Source organism: Phlebotomus argentipes, unplaced genomic scaffold, assembly GCF_947086385.1.
Source record: "Phlebotomus argentipes unplaced genomic scaffold, Phlebotomus argentipes genome assembly scaffold_18, whole genome shotgun sequence".
In the NCBI taxonomy this organism is placed as follows: domain Eukaryota; kingdom Metazoa; phylum Arthropoda; class Insecta; order Diptera; family Psychodidae; genus Phlebotomus; species Phlebotomus argentipes.
The window spans coordinates 10,457,505-10,474,196 of NW_026776177.1; the positions used below are offsets into that span (position 1 = coordinate 10,457,505).

The 16,692-nt window shown below is 43.4% G+C and overlaps 7 protein-coding genes across 9 annotated transcripts; 3 read left to right on the top strand and 4 right to left on the bottom strand.

Annotated features, from left to right (window-relative positions):
• Positions 1 to 22: 22 nt before the first annotated feature.
• Positions 23 to 1,390, top strand: LOC132259839 (replication factor C subunit 2). Its single transcript, XM_059757633.1, has 3 exons — positions 23 to 307; positions 372 to 483; positions 539 to 1,390. Exons 1-3 carry the CDS (start codon positions 225 to 227, stop codon positions 1,370 to 1,372), a joined length of 1,029 nt encoding a protein of 342 aa, XP_059613616.1. The 5' UTR covers positions 23 to 224; the 3' UTR covers positions 1,373 to 1,390.
• On the bottom strand, positions 1,389 to 6,413 carry LOC132259837 (glycogen-binding subunit 76A). Its single transcript, XM_059757631.1, has 3 exons — positions 5,619 to 6,413; positions 3,710 to 3,915; positions 1,389 to 3,634 (listed from the first exon to the last, which is right to left on the bottom strand). Exons 2-3 carry the CDS (start codon positions 3,851 to 3,853, stop codon positions 2,354 to 2,356), a joined length of 1,425 nt encoding a protein of 474 aa, XP_059613614.1. The 5' UTR covers positions 3,854 to 3,915; positions 5,619 to 6,413; the 3' UTR covers positions 1,389 to 2,353.
• Positions 6,414 to 6,566: 153 nt separating this feature from the next.
• Positions 6,567 to 7,337, bottom strand: LOC132259842 (zinc finger protein 675-like). Its single transcript, XM_059757638.1, has 2 exons — positions 7,191 to 7,337; positions 6,567 to 7,131 (listed from the first exon to the last, which is right to left on the bottom strand). Exons 1-2 carry the CDS (start codon positions 7,292 to 7,294, stop codon positions 6,669 to 6,671), a joined length of 567 nt encoding a protein of 188 aa, XP_059613621.1. The 5' UTR covers positions 7,295 to 7,337; the 3' UTR covers positions 6,567 to 6,668.
• Positions 7,338 to 7,541: 204 nt separating this feature from the next.
• Positions 7,542 to 8,271, bottom strand: LOC132259843 (zinc finger protein 786-like). The gene is made up of 2 exons (XM_059757639.1): positions 8,063 to 8,271; positions 7,542 to 8,001 (listed from the first exon to the last, which is right to left on the bottom strand). Exons 1-2 carry the CDS (start codon positions 8,164 to 8,166, stop codon positions 7,611 to 7,613), a joined length of 495 nt encoding a protein of 164 aa, XP_059613622.1. The 5' UTR covers positions 8,167 to 8,271; the 3' UTR covers positions 7,542 to 7,610.
• A 10-nt stretch (positions 8,272 to 8,281) lies between these two features.
• LOC132259840 (haloacid dehalogenase-like hydrolase domain-containing protein 2) lies at positions 8,282 to 9,433 on the top strand. Of its 2 annotated transcripts, none has more exons than XM_059757636.1 (2): positions 8,282 to 8,540; positions 8,621 to 9,433. In XM_059757636.1, the coding sequence occupies exons 1-2, from the start codon at positions 8,380 to 8,382 to the stop codon at positions 9,273 to 9,275; spliced, it is 816 nt and encodes a 271-aa protein (XP_059613619.1). In that variant the 5' UTR covers positions 8,282 to 8,379; the 3' UTR covers positions 9,276 to 9,433. The 2 variants fall into 2 exon arrangements, with proteins under 2 accessions (XP_059613619.1, XP_059613618.1); XM_059757635.1 differs by having other exon boundaries at positions 8,594 to 9,432.
• Positions 9,434 to 10,014: 581 nt separating this feature from the next.
• Positions 10,015 to 15,402, bottom strand: LOC132259831 (striatin-interacting protein 1 homolog). Of its 2 annotated transcripts, none has more exons than XM_059757624.1 (8): positions 15,079 to 15,402; positions 14,611 to 15,017; positions 14,373 to 14,548; positions 14,143 to 14,307; positions 13,932 to 14,077; positions 11,146 to 11,777; positions 10,485 to 11,089; positions 10,015 to 10,417 (listed from the first exon to the last, which is right to left on the bottom strand). In XM_059757624.1, the coding sequence occupies exons 1-8, from the start codon at positions 15,136 to 15,138 to the stop codon at positions 10,080 to 10,082; spliced, it is 2,529 nt and encodes an 842-aa protein (XP_059613607.1). In that variant the 5' UTR covers positions 15,139 to 15,402; the 3' UTR covers positions 10,015 to 10,079. The 2 variants fall into 2 exon arrangements, with proteins under 2 accessions (XP_059613607.1, XP_059613606.1); XM_059757623.1 differs by having other exon boundaries at positions 13,905 to 14,077.
• A 62-nt stretch (positions 15,403 to 15,464) lies between these two features.
• On the top strand, positions 15,465 to 16,691 carry LOC132259841 (large ribosomal subunit protein uL1). The gene is made up of 3 exons (XM_059757637.1): positions 15,465 to 15,559; positions 15,779 to 15,934; positions 16,136 to 16,691. The coding sequence occupies exons 1-3, from the start codon at positions 15,555 to 15,557 to the stop codon at positions 16,626 to 16,628; spliced, it is 654 nt and encodes a 217-aa protein (XP_059613620.1). The 5' UTR covers positions 15,465 to 15,554; the 3' UTR covers positions 16,629 to 16,691.
• The last annotated feature ends 1 nt before the right edge of the window (position 16,692 follows it).

Here is a 16,692-nt window from a genome sequence, read left to right on the forward strand (position 1 = left end):
AAATTTTAAAGTTTCTCTCCATATATTAATATTTTATTGCGTTTAAAGATTTTATAATCAAAATACAGCCAAAATGGGAAATTTTATTGGGCAAAATTCTCATTCATTAACTTTCACTGTCGATCAGATGTCAACACAAATGCGCCATGTGTCGATAAGTTTGTAGAAAGGCGCACTAGAAAGCATTTGCTTGTCCTGCAGAAAGGGCTTTTATAGCTGGAAAAATGCCTACACAGGAGGTAGAGTGTGCTCCGTCAACATCCAAGGGTGTACCGGTTAAGCCTTCACAGAAGAAACATCTGCCCTGGTAAGAAATGGGAATGAAATTGCCCAGCCGGCAGTTATCTAACCTCATTCTCACTTTTTTGCAGGATTGAGAAGTATCGCCCCACGAAATTCGAGGAAATTGTGGGAAATGAGGATACTGTGAGTCGCCTGGGAATATTTGCAACCCAAGGAAATGTCCCCAACATCATAATAGCCGTAAGAAACTGCTAAACAGAAAAGAATATGTGCTTTAACAACTGTTTTCTTTCAGGGGCCTCCAGGAGTGGGAAAAACTACCACAATCCTCTGCCTGGCGAGAATCCTCCTGGGAGCGAGCTTCAAGGAGGCAGTATTGGAGTTGAATGCATCAAATGAGAGAGGAATTGACGTGGTGCGGAACAAGATTAAGATGTTCGCCCAACAAAAGGTTACCCTGCCGCCTTCCCGTCAGAAAATAGTCATTCTGGATGAGGCAGACAGCATGACGGAGGGCGCTCAACAAGCCCTACGACGCACTATGGAGATCTACAGCAGTACCACACGTTTTGCATTAGCGTGCAACACCAGTGAGAAGATAATTGAGCCCATTCAGTCGAGATGTGCGATGCTGCGATTCACAAAACTCTCAGATGCCCAGGTTCTGGCCAAGCTGATTGAGGTGTGTCAGGCGGAGGGGCTAGACTACACTGAGGAGGGCTTGGAAGCGATTGTATTCACCGCTCAAGGTGATATGAGGCAAGCGCTGAACAATCTTCAGAGCACAGCAAATGGATTCGGAAAGATTTCCGGAGACAATGTGTTCAAGGTGTGCGATGAGCCTCATCCACTTCTCGTGCAAGAGATGCTAGAGCACTGCGCTAAGGGAGACATTCACCACGCATACAAGATCATGGCGAAGCTCTGGCGACTGGGTTACTCAGCTGAGGACATCATCGGGAACATCTTCCGCGTGAGTAAACGTCTGAATCTGGATGAGAAAATGAAATTGTATTTTATCCGTGAAATCGGAGAAACGCACATGAAGATTGTCGATGGGAACAACTCACTGGTGCAGATGTCTGGCCTCCTGGCCAGGCTCTGTGAGCTCTCACATAAGCTGAAATGAAGCATTCCTATCGACATTCTCTACAATGTCTCTTTATTTGTTGAAAACAGATCTGCCAACAAGTTTCTTAAATCAATTTTCTTCACAAAAAAGACTGTGTGTATTTTCTTAGAAAACATTTTCAACATCTACCGATATTTTGTATTCCTCTTTTGATTCACCTCATCATTTTTTTCACATCTCAGGATATATTATCTTACAATTTAACAGTTATTGCCACATCGTCTTGCATGAAGCCATCGAGGACGCCCGTCGAGCAATAAGGACACACCTTCCCTTCAGTCAGAAATTTATCACATTTTTATTTGTTGCACAGTTGAAGCTCAAGCTTGACGGGCTTCCTCGTGGATCAAACTCATTCACGCTCCACCACGTCTATTTCGAGGCTGTTGGCATCGAAATTGATTTGGGAGATTCATCTCTAAAGCGTGGGTAGATCGAAGAATTGAGTGCAATTCCCAAGCCATTCACTGTTGTCCCTATTCTCAGTGTTTCATTGCATTTTTTGGCCACTTGCTAAGGTCTCTTGACTGATTTAAGACAGGATTTCCTCAAACTACGCTTGAGATTGCAGAATTCTTCTAAATTATGTCCCTTGTTAATATGATAATCATTCTTTTAACTGTTACTTAGATTTAACACTACAGAGATTAGAGAGTTTTTCAATCCTGAAACGGTTGGTGAGGATAATTTTGATCCATAGAATTTGAGGCTTTAAAATCAGCCTGAAAACAATGTAAGCCTTGATTTCTGTAGTCCAAATTGGCTTCCTCACAACCATCATAAGGATATAGAAATCTCTGGACAGTATAATTGGTTTTGTATATTAGGAAAAAGGGAAATCTTATTAGGCTCCTCTCATTCGAAGGCCGTGCCCAATTAGCCTAATCGTTGTCAGAAACATATAGGGACACTCTGCAATCTCAATTCGATGGCGATTATAAGGCCAGACAGAGAAACAATCTGGCTGGCCACATTGATTCAGTAGAACGACACGTCCCAGGACTCCTCAGACTCAGGCTCTCGCCGTGGTGTCCGTGGGGTGAGTGTCGTGGCGGGGAGGCACTGAAAGCAGTAGTTGGACCCGTGATTGTTGTCCCAGAACTGCTGACCGTGACACTGGAAGCGCAGTGCCAGCTCCAGGCGCTGCCCCACCTGCAGGGCATTGCCGAAGAGAGTGAAGGAGAATTTGTCTGAGAAGCCGTCGCAGGAGTTCTCCACATAGTTGGCCTGCAGGTCGGCATAACTGCGCCAGGCGTCTGTGCTGTAGCGCACATGGACGGATTTGTGAAAATCCAGATTGCGGACACGCACACAGCCCGTGATTGTGAGTGTGCTGGGATCTGTGACGGCGGCATTCTCCAGGAAGACGTTGTGTTCGCGCACCAAGTCCAGGAACTTGGGCAGGCTGCTCGGCTGCTGGAACAACGGCACGAGGACCTTGTCCACCCGAGGCTCCAGTGAGAGGTGGATATCCTCTGCGCACGTGCCGACGTCAAGATCGTCGAATGCTGACGTGGGTATCCGTGGGACATCATCGAGAAATGTGCGCACATCAGCAAGATCCAAACCCAACACATCGGCGAAGCGAACAAATTTCTTCCTGCCAGGCGTTCCCGGTGGTGTTTTGCCGGACTTGAGAGATGAACTCCGCTGAATGCGCTGTGGGCGCCCTTCTGGGCTGGCCTCCCTCTGTAGCTCGGTGTCCAGACCGTTTGTGGAAGGTTCTTCTGGAACCTCCTGGGGTAGTTCGTCGTCTGGTGGCTCAGCCAGCTCTGCCAGCGACGGGATTTCCATCATTTCCTGCAATGTGCTGTTGGATGCAGATGTGTGACACTCAGTCAGGGTGGAATTAGAGTCAGTCTGCGACGGTGGCAGAGAATCTGAGGGACTCTCTGTCGTTTCGTGGCCATTGAAGAGTGTCGGTGAGGAATCCTTCTGCGAATCCGTACAATCGAAGTAGTCGCTGTCGGGATCAAAAAAGGTGCCTTCGGAGGAACTGAAGCTACTCACGCTGTCTTCAGGTGACATTGGTGAGGCGCACACGAAGCCTGACTCGGCAGCGCCGTCCTGCGGCGTCTCAACCAGTCTGGTGTACTCGCACTCTTCAGCCGGACTCCCGGGACTTTCAGGTTCCATCGGTAGCTCTGTGGCATTTCCGAAGGTGTCGTCCAAGCCATCAGGCAGGCTGGATATCACCTCATCGCTGCTCTGACCAACCAGCCAGGAAGTATCTGTGTGATTTATTGTGTCGTCGAGGCCCTGTGGGGTAAGTTTTTGGAATGTATTGCATATTGAGAAGCCCTGCCCATTGATGTTTCCATTATTGCTACTCACATTGGAACCCAGAGTCCTGAGCCTTGACTGGAGGCGTCTCGCGAAAGCCTCCGCCCGACCGCGACAGGACATCCCTAGGGGAATGAGCGAGAGCAGCCCGCAGGGTTTGTCGATGTTCTCCCGCGTTTCTTCAGGTGCACTCATTCGACTGGATAACCGGAATCACGTCTGCGGGACAACTAGCATCACTTTTGTCGTCCGGAGCTCTGGTGAGTACAGAAGAGACACACAAATCATTGAGAAATGTATTCGCATTGAGCGCGCCGGGAGGTCAGAAACAATGCACTTTTTTCAAGGCCCTCATCTCACTCGCGCGCGCGTCCCGATAAGACACTCAGCCAGATGAATTTTTTCAGTAATCCACCGCCAGTGATAAGGCGCCAGAGAGGTTGAAAATAGCCCCAATACAGTGACAAAGTGTAAATATTTTGGTTGGTGCGCAAATTTGACCCCTTATCGGCACTCCGACTTGAACTCCGTGTCATCACCCACTCGATAAACAGTCCAAGCGGACTTTTGTGCCACAGTGTTATCTAATGAGTAATTGCTGCTAACAAGCAAACCACGTAATAATCTCTCTTTGGCTATATTTGCCTGGCATCCCTACTTGGGAGCCCGTTGTGAATTGAGAGAAATGCTTTTGCATTTGTTCAAAGGAAAAAGATCACTGTGGAGCGTGAATTTAAATATCTGAAATTAGAAGAATTCGTGAAAAAATACACATGAAATTCCTGCTTGAATTACGAATAAGGCAAAAATTTGTCACTGCATTCTAAATTTTTCACAAAATTCCCAACATTGTGGTCAAACTCAGAATGATCATGCCTTGATGAGCTCACAAGTTCTAACTTTTGTATGGTCAAGTTGGATAAAATTAACTTGATTTATTCCTACATGCATATCCGGGTGTATGTCTCTAAATTATATAAAAATTGGCTAGCACACTTATGGCCATCCATTTGATAAAGTGATTGTGAAGTGTATATTTTATCGTAAAACTTTTCACATGGAGTGGCCTAATGTATGCACTCTCTTCTAATTTAAAGCAATAAATTGCTTGACTATTCTGTCATTAGATAGACCAAACATGATCAGATCATCGAAATCTGTAATCTAAAAACAAAGATCTCCTGCACGAGTTGTTGAAGTGTCTAGCATGGAATGTTACTTTACTATTTCATGAGTACTGCACAGATTTAGATAAGCAATATTATTGAACCTATAGATTGTTGAATAATAGTCACTGACCCTTGACTTTGGTTATGTGCAATTACATGTGATTCTTACAATACCTGGAGTGGCGCATGTTGTGTCCCTAATTTTCCCCTGGGTGGATTTTCGAATGTTCAACACAATTGTACAGGAAAGAAAAACATCTTGTGACTGACTTCTGGCTGAGTCGCGCGTCAGAGAAGAAAGAAAGGAAATTTTTCGGGGGTGGAGAAATTGTTGCGCTAAATCTAAATGCAGACCGAATATAAATCTCTTAATCATGTGCTTTGCCACTTTTTCTTTTCGTCATAAACATTGTCCACAGTACGCAGAAGATTTTTTGGGTAAAAATAGCCATCGTTCTCGTGTTGATTCTCATTCGCGATGAGTGCAACAATTGAGAAGGCAAATAAATTTTTCTTGTTGCGTGTATGCGTGTGAGGAAGGAATAAAAAGACAAGAAGAAAGATAAGAATTTAGGATGGGCATAGCGGGCAAAAATACGAATTGGAGTAGTTTTGTCCCCGCTCTGATGCACTTTTTCAGGGCAATTGCCTATAACCTTCGATAGGACACATGAAAGTTGAATTTGTGTGCATAATTTACAGCTCATCAGTTCACTTTCATGGCCAGAGGCGGATCGCGGGCGCTTGAGTGTGAGATGAGGCGCTCCCGGGGGATTCTTTGTGAAACGTACAGCACTGATTTCTGGCCTTCTTCCAGATTCCAGTAGATCTTCACTGCATCCAAAGCTAGAGTCACTCGCGAGGCACTTCACTGTTCTGCTGGTGAGATTCACGAAGCGTCCACACACTTGTTTTGGCCACAGGCAACACACAACACTGTTGGACTTCTTGAGGTCTCTTTCTCTGCCTCCGCCGACAGCAACTCGCTTTGACTCTGCGACAGTGTCTCTTGACGGTGTCAAGCCAAGGACGCGGCAAGGTCATCTGACGCCGGCCGACGCGGTGGAGATTGTGCACGAGAGCTCGCGACTGGCGACTGAGACGCGTGCGCGATGAGACCACGGAGTTGCAAACACGTTCCGGAGAAAGTGGTCAGAAAAGAGCGGAAAAGGCTCCTCATTTCACAGCCACAGTGAGTCTGGATTTGAGATACTTTCTGCCTTGTTTTCTGCAAATATTTCTGTTATCAATGCTGAGTTTGTCTTATCAGCATTGGTATTTGCTGTGTTTGCATTGGTTTCTGAGAGTTATCGAAGTTTTTGTTTAAAGTATTCACCTAATCAATAAGATCTTTGAATATTTCTATAGACATCTCAACATCGACTGATCTTCCTCTTCTGAATAAATGATACTTCTTCCAAAGAAATGCGAAATACATTGAATTATTCTATGGCTGGAGAAATTAATATTTGAGCTATGAGATTGCGGAAAAGCTGACTTGTATATTAATTCAATCATTCCGCTAGTATTTTAAAAGAACATCAAAGGATTAAGATCATCATTGTTGAACTGAGAATCCCTTCTTCTTGTACAGGTTAAGCTCCGAATTATGCTTCCAGTTTGTTCAAAAGAAATCCTCTCAATCAGAAATAGAGCATTGAGTTCAAGAAGACTCCTTCCCCTCGCGAAAGTCATTCGCAAGATGCGAAATCAATAAAAAGGTGAGAATGTCTTCTGGTTTATTGCTTTGAGAGTTCTTATTCTCGAAGTGATGCTAAACTGTTTTATTGTTATATATATACAGTGGATTCACAAGCACTTTATATAATTAAGGTAGATATTTATATGTGATTCTGGTGAGAGTTCTGCATGTGTTTAGTCAAGTGGCATTGGTAGACGAACCTATGATGGCACAGGTCACACTGAAAGCGCTTCTCCGTGTGCCGCTTCTTGTGCTCCTTCAAGCTCTCGTAGTTGTGGAATACTTTTTCGCAAATCGGGCAGGCCTCGTTGAAGGCATAGTGGCCGCGAACGTGTCTTCTAAGGTTACTCTTGTGCCTAAACGTTTTGGTACAGATGGAGCACGGAAAGTTTCGCTCTTCCGTGTGAACGACAACGTGCTCATCGCGACTGTAAATCGACCGGAAAAGTTTTCCACAGTATCGACAAGGAAAGTTCTTCTCCTCAGCCACAACTGTCTCAGGTGTGCTCCTGTTTTCTTGGCTGTTCTCCTTCTCTGCCACTTCCAGTTCAATGATGTCGAAGTGAATCTCTTGCGAATAGCCTGGGTTCTCTGGATCTCTGCTGCAATTGTAATTTCAATACTGCATTTCTAGAAATGAGCATTTAATCCTTGAACTCACTCATAATCAGTTTGAGGTTCTCCTTGGACTAAATATTCCTCCTTCACAACAATAGAATTGAAGTAAACTTTCACTCTATTTCTTCCATGTCTTCTGAATCTCATTCTATCTTGGGCTGAGATTGTTTCCTTTTATTTCAGGCACGAGGATTCACTAGAGGACATTTGTTTACTACAGAACTAGACGTTTGAAGCCCTATAAGAGAATTCCTTGACATGGTTAGGATGTCCAAGGATTTTGCGTTGAACATCACAAACAGTACAAGCATTGGCAGTATTTTAAAGGATTTAAAAGTAAAATAAATTCGAGCATTTTCCATTAACGTTTTATTTTCATTTAAAACTATCTGTGGTCTTTGATATGGTTTTATTTTGGGCATTATGGTAGTCGAGGTGTCTTATAGTAATCTGAGGACAATTCTTACAAGGAGTCTTTTGTTGGATTGTGAATGTAAAAAATTTCGGAAATTTTCTTTTCCAAGCTCCTTTGGGAATGTTCTTGAGACTCCATTTCGGAGTGATTAATCCGCATATGCCGTCGCAGATTAGTCTTATGCCTGAATGATTTTATACAGTAGGGACAGTGGAAATTGCTTTCCTTCGTGTGAGTGACAATATGTTCTTCACGACTGGCTTTGCAGCGAAAGGCTTTTTCACAATAAGAGCATGGGAATTTCCTCTCGCCCTTATCGTACTTTTTCTTAGACATCACCACTTGATTTGCTTCTACGTTTTCCTGGTTTTCCTTCTCCGGCGTCTGCTCGTCCACTTCAATGACATCAAAGTGAACTTCGCGCGATAAAACAGGAAATCTAGAAAACAAAATTTGTTATTTCAGCATTTCTTAGAATGACAAGCTTACTGTTTGTGTACTTTTCATGTTCAACTTGCCGATCTCCTTGAATGGAATACTCTTCGGTGTCTACAATGGAATTGAAGAAGACTCTAACTTTATTTCTTCTCAATCTCATTCTCATTTTAACCGCAAAACAGCCAAAAAGGTAGCATTTATACAATTTACAATTTAAACACACGCGTGAGAAGCTTGTTTACTTTTCGGCTTTTCGGAACAACCCTACAAAGAATTCCGTAAAAACACTCGAGAGGACATTTGGAAGGATTCCAACAGCTGATGGTATAGAATTTTTATAGGGGTGTCAGGTGATTTTGGCGCAATTGGAAGTAAGGTTATGTTCCTGTCATTGAAGAATCTTCCCTCCCTGATCGTCAATAAAATAAGTATTACAACCGCCCAGAAAATGTCACCGATAAGTGCAGTATTGATTGACTTAAGTGGAACTCTTCATGTGGAGGATGATCCGACTGAAAACGCAGTGGAAGCGCTCAAGAAGTGAGTTGATTTATCATTTTTTACAAAACACACAAATTTGCTGATCCTTGCAGACTCCGCACGCTTCCGGTGAAGATTAGATTCGTGACAAACACCACAAAAGAGTCGGGACAGACGCTGCATCGTCGACTTGTGAGGATTGGCTTCGAATTGGATCCCGAAGAGATTTACAGCTCTCTCAGCGCAGCTTCGGATTATGTGAAGAAAAATCAGCTGAATCCCCTGTATCTCCTCTCTCAGGACGCCCAGAAGGACTTCCCGCCGGTGGACAAAGAGAAATTGGACTCTGTGGTGGTAGGATTGGCTCCTGAGGAGTTTCACTACGAGCAACTGAACAGAGCTTTCAATCTCCTGCGACCGGGTGTGGGGAAACCCCTGATTGCAATTCACGAAGGACGCTACTACAAGAGATCTGACGGCTTGGCTCTCGGCCCGGGATGTTTCGTCAAGGGCCTGGAGTTTGCCGCCTCCACTGAGGCTGTGGTCGTGGGAAAGCCCAACAAGTACTTCTTCCAGTCTGCGATTCCTGAGAATCTCCCTCCGGAGGAATGTGTGATGATCGGCGATGACGCCGTGGATGACATCCAGGGCGCCATGAGTCTCGGAATGCGGGGACTTCTCGTGAAGACTGGCAAATACTTACCGGATACAAAGTGTGAACCGAAACCAACGGCAACTCTGGACAACTTTTCCTCAGCTGTAAATTGGATTGAGACCAGTCTGAAGAGTCTCTAGAAGAGAGTATTCGTCTTGTATTGACCTAAATTGTGATTTCCTAAAATTGTGTGAGTGTTTCTTGGAGTGTTTCTTATGCGATATGTCTCAAAAGTATTTAAATATATATGATTTCTATCAGCAAGATTGGATAAACCACCATATCATTAAAAATTCTTTTTAAAGCACGTCTATTGTTTGAAAATTCCATGATAAACTTTCCCTCTTCGTGTCACCTCTGATAAAGTCACTCATATTGACTGCTTTTATTATAGTGATATCAACTCAGTGGCGTAGGGAAGACTTGAGTTGATTTCTAGAGAATTTATCAAATACAAGACTTTGAATTCTACGACACTGAGAGCGACTCATGGTAAGTTTGAAGGTGTGTCGAAAATTTACTCAGTCTATTTCTCACTCTATTGTCTCAGAAATAGTGAGTAAACGTGATTTTATCTGTCCCAAAAGAAACATTCCACAGCCAGTTCAAGTCAAATCAGCTTCATATTAGTTTAATGTGGCAGTGAATTTCCTTCCAAAATGCCCTCGGACGATGAAGACGTGAGTTTCACGCATTGGAGTCTTGAAAGTTCCCTCAAAGTCTCAATATCCATCGCCATTATATTCATAACACTGCTCGGCGTTGGAATTTATTTCTTCATTCACGTGAGACGGAAGAGACGTACAAGAAAGCCACCGGATCCTCAGAGCAGCGCCACAGAGATCTCGACAGTGTCCCAGGAAATGAACTCTTTGGGGAAACACTAGTATCTTTTCTGTATTTGCTCGACGGCAATCTGCACTACAAATCAGACAGACGCATCTTCACTCAACCTTCACCATCAGTGCATCCCAATTGATCTCCATGCTGTACACCTCCTCCTCCAGCCAGAGGTGGTAGTGCTCCTTGAACTCCTCGCTCAGCTCCACATCCTCAATGCTGTACGTGGCAGCATTCTGAAGACACCTGCCCTGATTCCCGTACAAACTGCTCGAGCAGAAGTCAATCACACCATCAAGATCGATCATCTCGCCCTGTCCAGAGGCGACGCGATTGCCAACATTGGCATTGGGTGAGAGATAGCGACGATTGTTGAATCTGTCCACGCACGCCCGCAGTGTGCACTCCTCCGCCTGGAAGTCCCAGGGACGAGCGTCGAGATCTGCAAGCAATCGAATGTCAATTTACCATGATTGTGAAACATTGGCGTATCAATAAAGTCCACCCACCATTTCCAAATGCCCAGTCGTCGTTGAGTCGATGGCGCACCTTGGAGTAAATCGCACTAATTGTCTTCATGTTCACCTTCCGCCACTGCCTTCCCAGATACTTTGTCTGTATCTTCAACAACTTCAGCACGTACAGCTGCATCAGTCCATGGCGCACCTTCAGCGTTCTCTTGAGTATCGGTGCTGATTTGAACACAACCAGCATCATAATCCTCGAGTGCTTCCACTTGATCAACTTGTTGAGGATGCGCAATAAGTTGATGCAGGAGAAGATATTGCGCCACGAATAGGGCGCCGAATCCCCAATCACCATGCTGTCAGAATTCAATTCTGGCTGCTCGCCAATCACACACGCCGGAAAGTCCATGATGGGAATGGTGTTCTTGGAGCCCACATATCCCATGATATCCTGATTGAAAAACTTCAGCACTAGCGGAATGCAATTGGCGAACACAAGATGTTGCGACATGAATTCAAACTGATAAATATGGTTGATCTTGAGGTGCTTCAAGTAGAGCAACAGAATTGCCGACACCGCTTTCACAATTATCTCCTTGTGGCGATTAACATCAATTCCCAGCTTTGTAGACTGCGTCACGGTGATCCTGGAAGAAATAATTCTATGTACTCTCTGCTAACTACTTAATCGAGTTGAACTTACGGCATCGTTTCCGGCAACACATCGGCCATAATGTTGATGCTCTCAGTTTTGGCCTTTGACGTCGGCGCTGCAGCCAGAAGGATCTTCAGCAGAGCTATCATGCACTGCGGCAAATTGGGCAGAATTGCCTGATAGAGGATCTCAGCAGGAGTCATTTCAACCTCTCCTTCACTCGTCGACACAGGATTCCTCGCGATTTCCTCCTCCTTCTTGATCTGCACATCCGCCAAACTCACGTACATGTGATTTTTCAATGTCTTCACACTCTCATGAATCGGCTGTGGCAGCCCGGCCAGTGTTTCTCTGTCGTCCGGCAAAGTGTAGCCAATGAACTTTGTTCTTGACACATCCAGAAACATATCAATATCCTTCTGGCGAACCTTTGGCGTCCACGGCAATCGACTGATGATGCGCAACTGTGGCTCCGGACTGAACATCCAATCAGGCTTCCCAGATGTGCTCATCTTCGTGTCGGCGCCATTGCCAGTGCCACTTGTGTCAGAATTGAGTGTCGTTGGATCATCGTAGGTCCTGTAGTATTCCGAAATCTCCTCCTCACTCTCCGACTGTGGCGTGTCCACTTCCATATTGATCTGCTCCTGCTCATCCAGTGAGCTCTGCTTCATCAAACTCTGTCGTTGCGCAGTCATCCGGAAAAATACACCAAGACAAAATGTGTAAGACAATCTCAAAGAGACCAATTGCAAGGCAGTGAATATTGTTTGTCTAAATCTGTAGCTAAGTTGGTACCAATTTAACTCTTTTAGTCACTATATTTCTTCTATGTCCCTCACATCTTTACCTTTGCTCCACGCACGATTTTGCCTGTGTATACATTTTGGACATAGAAGAAATTGTGCCGAAAAATCTATGATTTTTACACTAAATCAATTTACTGGAAATCTAACTAAATTATGCCAAAAATTACTATAGTCAATATATATATATATATAGATATATTCATATTCGTATATTATAATATAATGTGAATGTTCTAAGGTCAAAAATTACAAGAAGCTGAAGCTCTTAATTCCAATCAAAAGGCATATTTGTCAATAGTAGCATGAAAAATGCTCTGCAAGGCAACCAAGAGTGACTCAAACTCTACCACCTATAAAAATATTTTGGCAACAACTTTTTGCAAAGTATAAAAGTTACTCTTTTATATAAATCTTTGATTTGGTGACATCTAGAGATCGTGAACATTCAGATAAAATTGCTTGTTCAAGATATTATATAAAAACTCTAAAAATTTTACTACAATTATAACTTTGAAAAGTCAACCTGAACGAGTTCGAAGAAGTGCACAAACTTAGATTAAGTAAGTACAGAATAACAATACAATTTCGCTCTGAAATTCTCTTCAACGCACTACAAGTTTGCGCAATTCTATGAGCACTTTCAGTGTAATTAGAGTATCAAAAAAGAAATAGACGTAAAGTGTGATATTGCAAAAAGTTTAATGTTATATTATTATTAAGATAAATTGACAGGCACGTCATGCCAAGGCATTTCTATAAAGAATTTCAATTGTAAAAAAAACTGTTTTCTGTTTACTTTATCGCAATGAATGTGAATCTGAAGTAAAAGGGAAGATTTTATCATCGCAAGCATGATTTACACAATACAATATTTAAGCTGAAGCCACGCCCACTCGAATGCTCCGCCCAGATTGAAAATCTTCCCATTCACGACAGTAAATATATATTTTTAGACATAAGAAATTGTGTGAAGATGTGTTCGTGATTTCTTGAGGAGAGTAACATAGGTTCTAAGAGCCACTACAGTGTCATGTTCTCAGTGTGATTCATCAGAAACAGGAGAGAGGTCTTTTCTCAAAATATTCTCACGTGTCTTAGGAGGATAAAGTCCAACAGAATAAGTACCACGAGTCTCTCAATTCAGAGTTACAGACGTGAGTAAAATGCACTAGAGCGGATGAACATGTGAATTAAGGTGGTGAGGGTGTGGAAAAACTACAGCACAGAAGAGTGTGATTATCCTTGGGATTGAGACCAACAAAATGAAAAAATCCACAAAAATATGCACATTAATACTTCAAAGTTAAATGAAGAAATTGAGGGCAAATCAAAAAAGGTGTGGTGTATAAAATACTTGGTGGATGCTCTTCAAAAAATCTTCCAAAAAAAACTGCATATGATTGTCATATTTACTCTCAACGGCCACGAAAACACTGATTGGGAAAAAAACACATGAATGGAGGCTTTTTTGTTTGGTATTTTGGTTGTAAAATATATCGATGGGGAAGGAGTTTTATTAATGAAATTTCATTCATTAATATTCTTTGTCTTATTTACGGTACTATGACTTTCTGATGTGATTTTTGCCATTCGCCAAAGGAGAATTTGAGCTAAAATTGCGAATTGAAAGAGAAGAAATATTTTGAATTTCAGCTAAACAAACAGAACAGAAATTGAAAGAAAACACGACTCTGTGACATCTCATCGCTCATTTCAATCCGAAAACTGCAGTTGAAAAAGATTTGCTATGAAAATATCCAATAATAAAACATTTCAAAATAAGAACTGAAAAACAATCAATTATTTCGTCCAATAAATTTTGCTGTGTTCATTTCTCTTTTTTTTCTTTCTATCTTGTCCTTTCAAGACCGACAAAAGGTAACAGAAACAAATAAGAAATTTGTTCTTCAGCGCAATTGTGAGAATATATAGAGAAAAAGTTGATTAAGAGAAGTGTAAATGGATAGAATAGGAAAAACTAAGAAAGCATCTCTCTACCTCTTGCAACATATCGTTCGTACGTACTCGTCTGAAAGGACGATTGCGTTTTGGATTCTGATTGTCTATCATATCAGAAGCCAGTGCAGGCGGAGAACTTGCGCGCATTGACTTGCCCACCTCGAGGGTGTCATCGGTCATTGGCGGCAAGTCCGCTTTTGCACGGTATTCATCTGCAAAGAGACAAAAGACATCATGAGTCAAAGGCCAATGCGCACACAAAAACACAGAGACTCACTTTTCAACTTCTTTAGTGTCTCCATACCTCCGAGGCTCACAAGCGAGATTTTCCAGAGAAGAAGCAGGACCTTCTTCATGGGAAAGTGTGGAGCGGATCCACTGCAAAATCTCGTGATCATCACTAAGAGTTTCACAATCAAAATCTCATCTCCAATTGGATTTACTGCAAAACAACAGTCAAATTAAGGAAATTTACATTAACATTTTTTGCCATTGCTGGTAACTTACGGAGCTCTTGTTTGAAATTTTCAATTATGCTTTTGTACTCCTCCTGTTCGTTGATCATTTCATTGCGAATAACCTCAGTGATGATGTAAAGAACTGAAAGAATCACACGAAGATCCACTGAATCCGCCAGAGAAACTGCCACTTTGCGCATAGCCACATTCGCTGTCGTCGCATTCCTGATCAGATACAATGCAGAGCTTTAGGATCAGAACACCCGATTTCATGCAGACAAACTTACTCAATTTCAAGACTCAGCAGTTCAACAAACATGGAAAAGATGCCCTGTTCGTACAGAAGCATCACATTCACCCTGGCCAGCTGTTGCTGTTCACTGTCGGATTGCACCTCTGCCCAACATCCCTGTGCCAGGTACAGGATGCAGCGGGCGGCCTTCATCCGTACGCTCTTGGTGGAGAGATCCAATTGATCCATCAGCTTCAGCACGATTGACTTCTTCTGCTCCTCAGAGAGCTTCTGCCAACTTGGCGGTAGATTGTACGCTTCCATCTGATCCTCGAACGCCTTCACGTTCCGGGAGAACTCGGGATGCTCCGTGTAGCTGTACAGCTCCGCGATTTCCGCCATGTGACCATCTGTGTCGTCATAGGTAAAGGCAATGTCCGGACAATCCTGATTTCCCACACTCTGGAATTGCCACTGAGAAAATTAGTCTTTCCGCACAAATTGAATCAGTAGATGAACTCACATCATGGAGATCATGCTCGTAGAGATTATTCATGGACAGCATATCATCGGAATTGCCCATGGCGCTCCAAATTCTGCCCTCAAATCCTCAGTGGAAAAAATCAATACAAAGGCGGAGCACCTCGATTTCACTCAAGATTTCTCACTCTTACACCTAAAAGCTGGCCTCAATTTCTACTAAACATGCTTCTCCAACATTTACCCTATGCACTGCACTTATTTTTAACATTAAAAGCACAGTTTTTATAGCAAATATTGATGATTTTCATAATCAATTTTCACCCATAGCATAATATCGTCGCCATTTGCCTGACAATAGCGACACTCTGTGAGTGGTATTGAAAGCAACGCTGGAAACCCTTCAATTGTCGAACATCCTCTAACTGCACGGCAGCGCCGTTTTGCCCTAATTTTCCGCACGAATTGACAAGTCGGTCTTTCGTGCAGTTGCTCGAGTCGCGGAGACATCGTTTTGCAATGACGTGAGTAAATTATCATGAAATATCCTCATCATCTTTGGTGATACCACTCCCAAACCAATGCCAATTTGTAAATCAGGCATCGCTCCATGTCATCATGTAGTTATGTTCTTGGTGGGATATATTTATGACGAGATATTTGAGTTTCAATTTGCACGGGATTTCCTCATTGGCAATGCGTGTTACAGTACTGTGCAATAATAACCAATCATGATATTTCAGGACTAAAGTATCTCGTGATACGCTCTATGAGTGCGTGAATGGCGTGCTGGCGGCTTCTAAGGACAAGAAGCGTGGCTTCCTGGAGACAGTGGAGCTGCAGATTGGCCTGAAGAACTATGATCCCCAGAAGGACAAGCGTTTCTCCGGCACAGTCAAGTACGTGTCGCCCGGATAAGTTGGTGGACCCCTACTCAGGGTCTCTAAACAATTGAGTAGGGAATTTCGATTCCCGCAATAGTTTATAAGAATCTTTGCAATGTAAAACTATTGATTCGAGGCTGGTAAGTGGCCTGCCATCGATAGTTATCTCTTCCAGATGAAATGACACCACGACTAACTGGGGCATTCATCTTCCAGGCTGAAGCACATCCCCAGGCCGAAGATGCAGGTGTGCATTCTGGGTGATCAGCAGCACTGTGACGAGGCTAAGGCTAATGAGGTGCCCTTCATGGACGCTGAGGCACTGAAGAAGCTGAACAAGAACAAGAAGCTGGTGAAGAAGTTGGCCAAGAAGTACGACGCTTTCCTGGCCTCTGAGTCTCTCATCAAGCAAATTCCACGTCTGCTGGGTCCTGGCCTCAACAAGGCCGGCAAGTTCCCTGGTCTCCTGTCCCACACGGAGTCCATGACGCAGAAAATCGACGAAGTGAAGGCCACCATCAAGTTCCAGATGAAGAAGGTTCTGTGTCTCTCCGTGGCCGTTGGACACGTGAACATGCCCACTGATGAACTGGTGCAGAACATCCATTTGTCCATCAACTTCCTGGTGTCGCTGCTGAAGAAGCACTGGCAGAATGTGCGCTCTTTGCACATCAAATCCACCATGGGACCACCCCAGCGTCTCTACTAAGGAGGACCTGATGTACCCTAGACAACGTGGTATGCCAATAAAAAAAGGTATAAATTGACAAAAT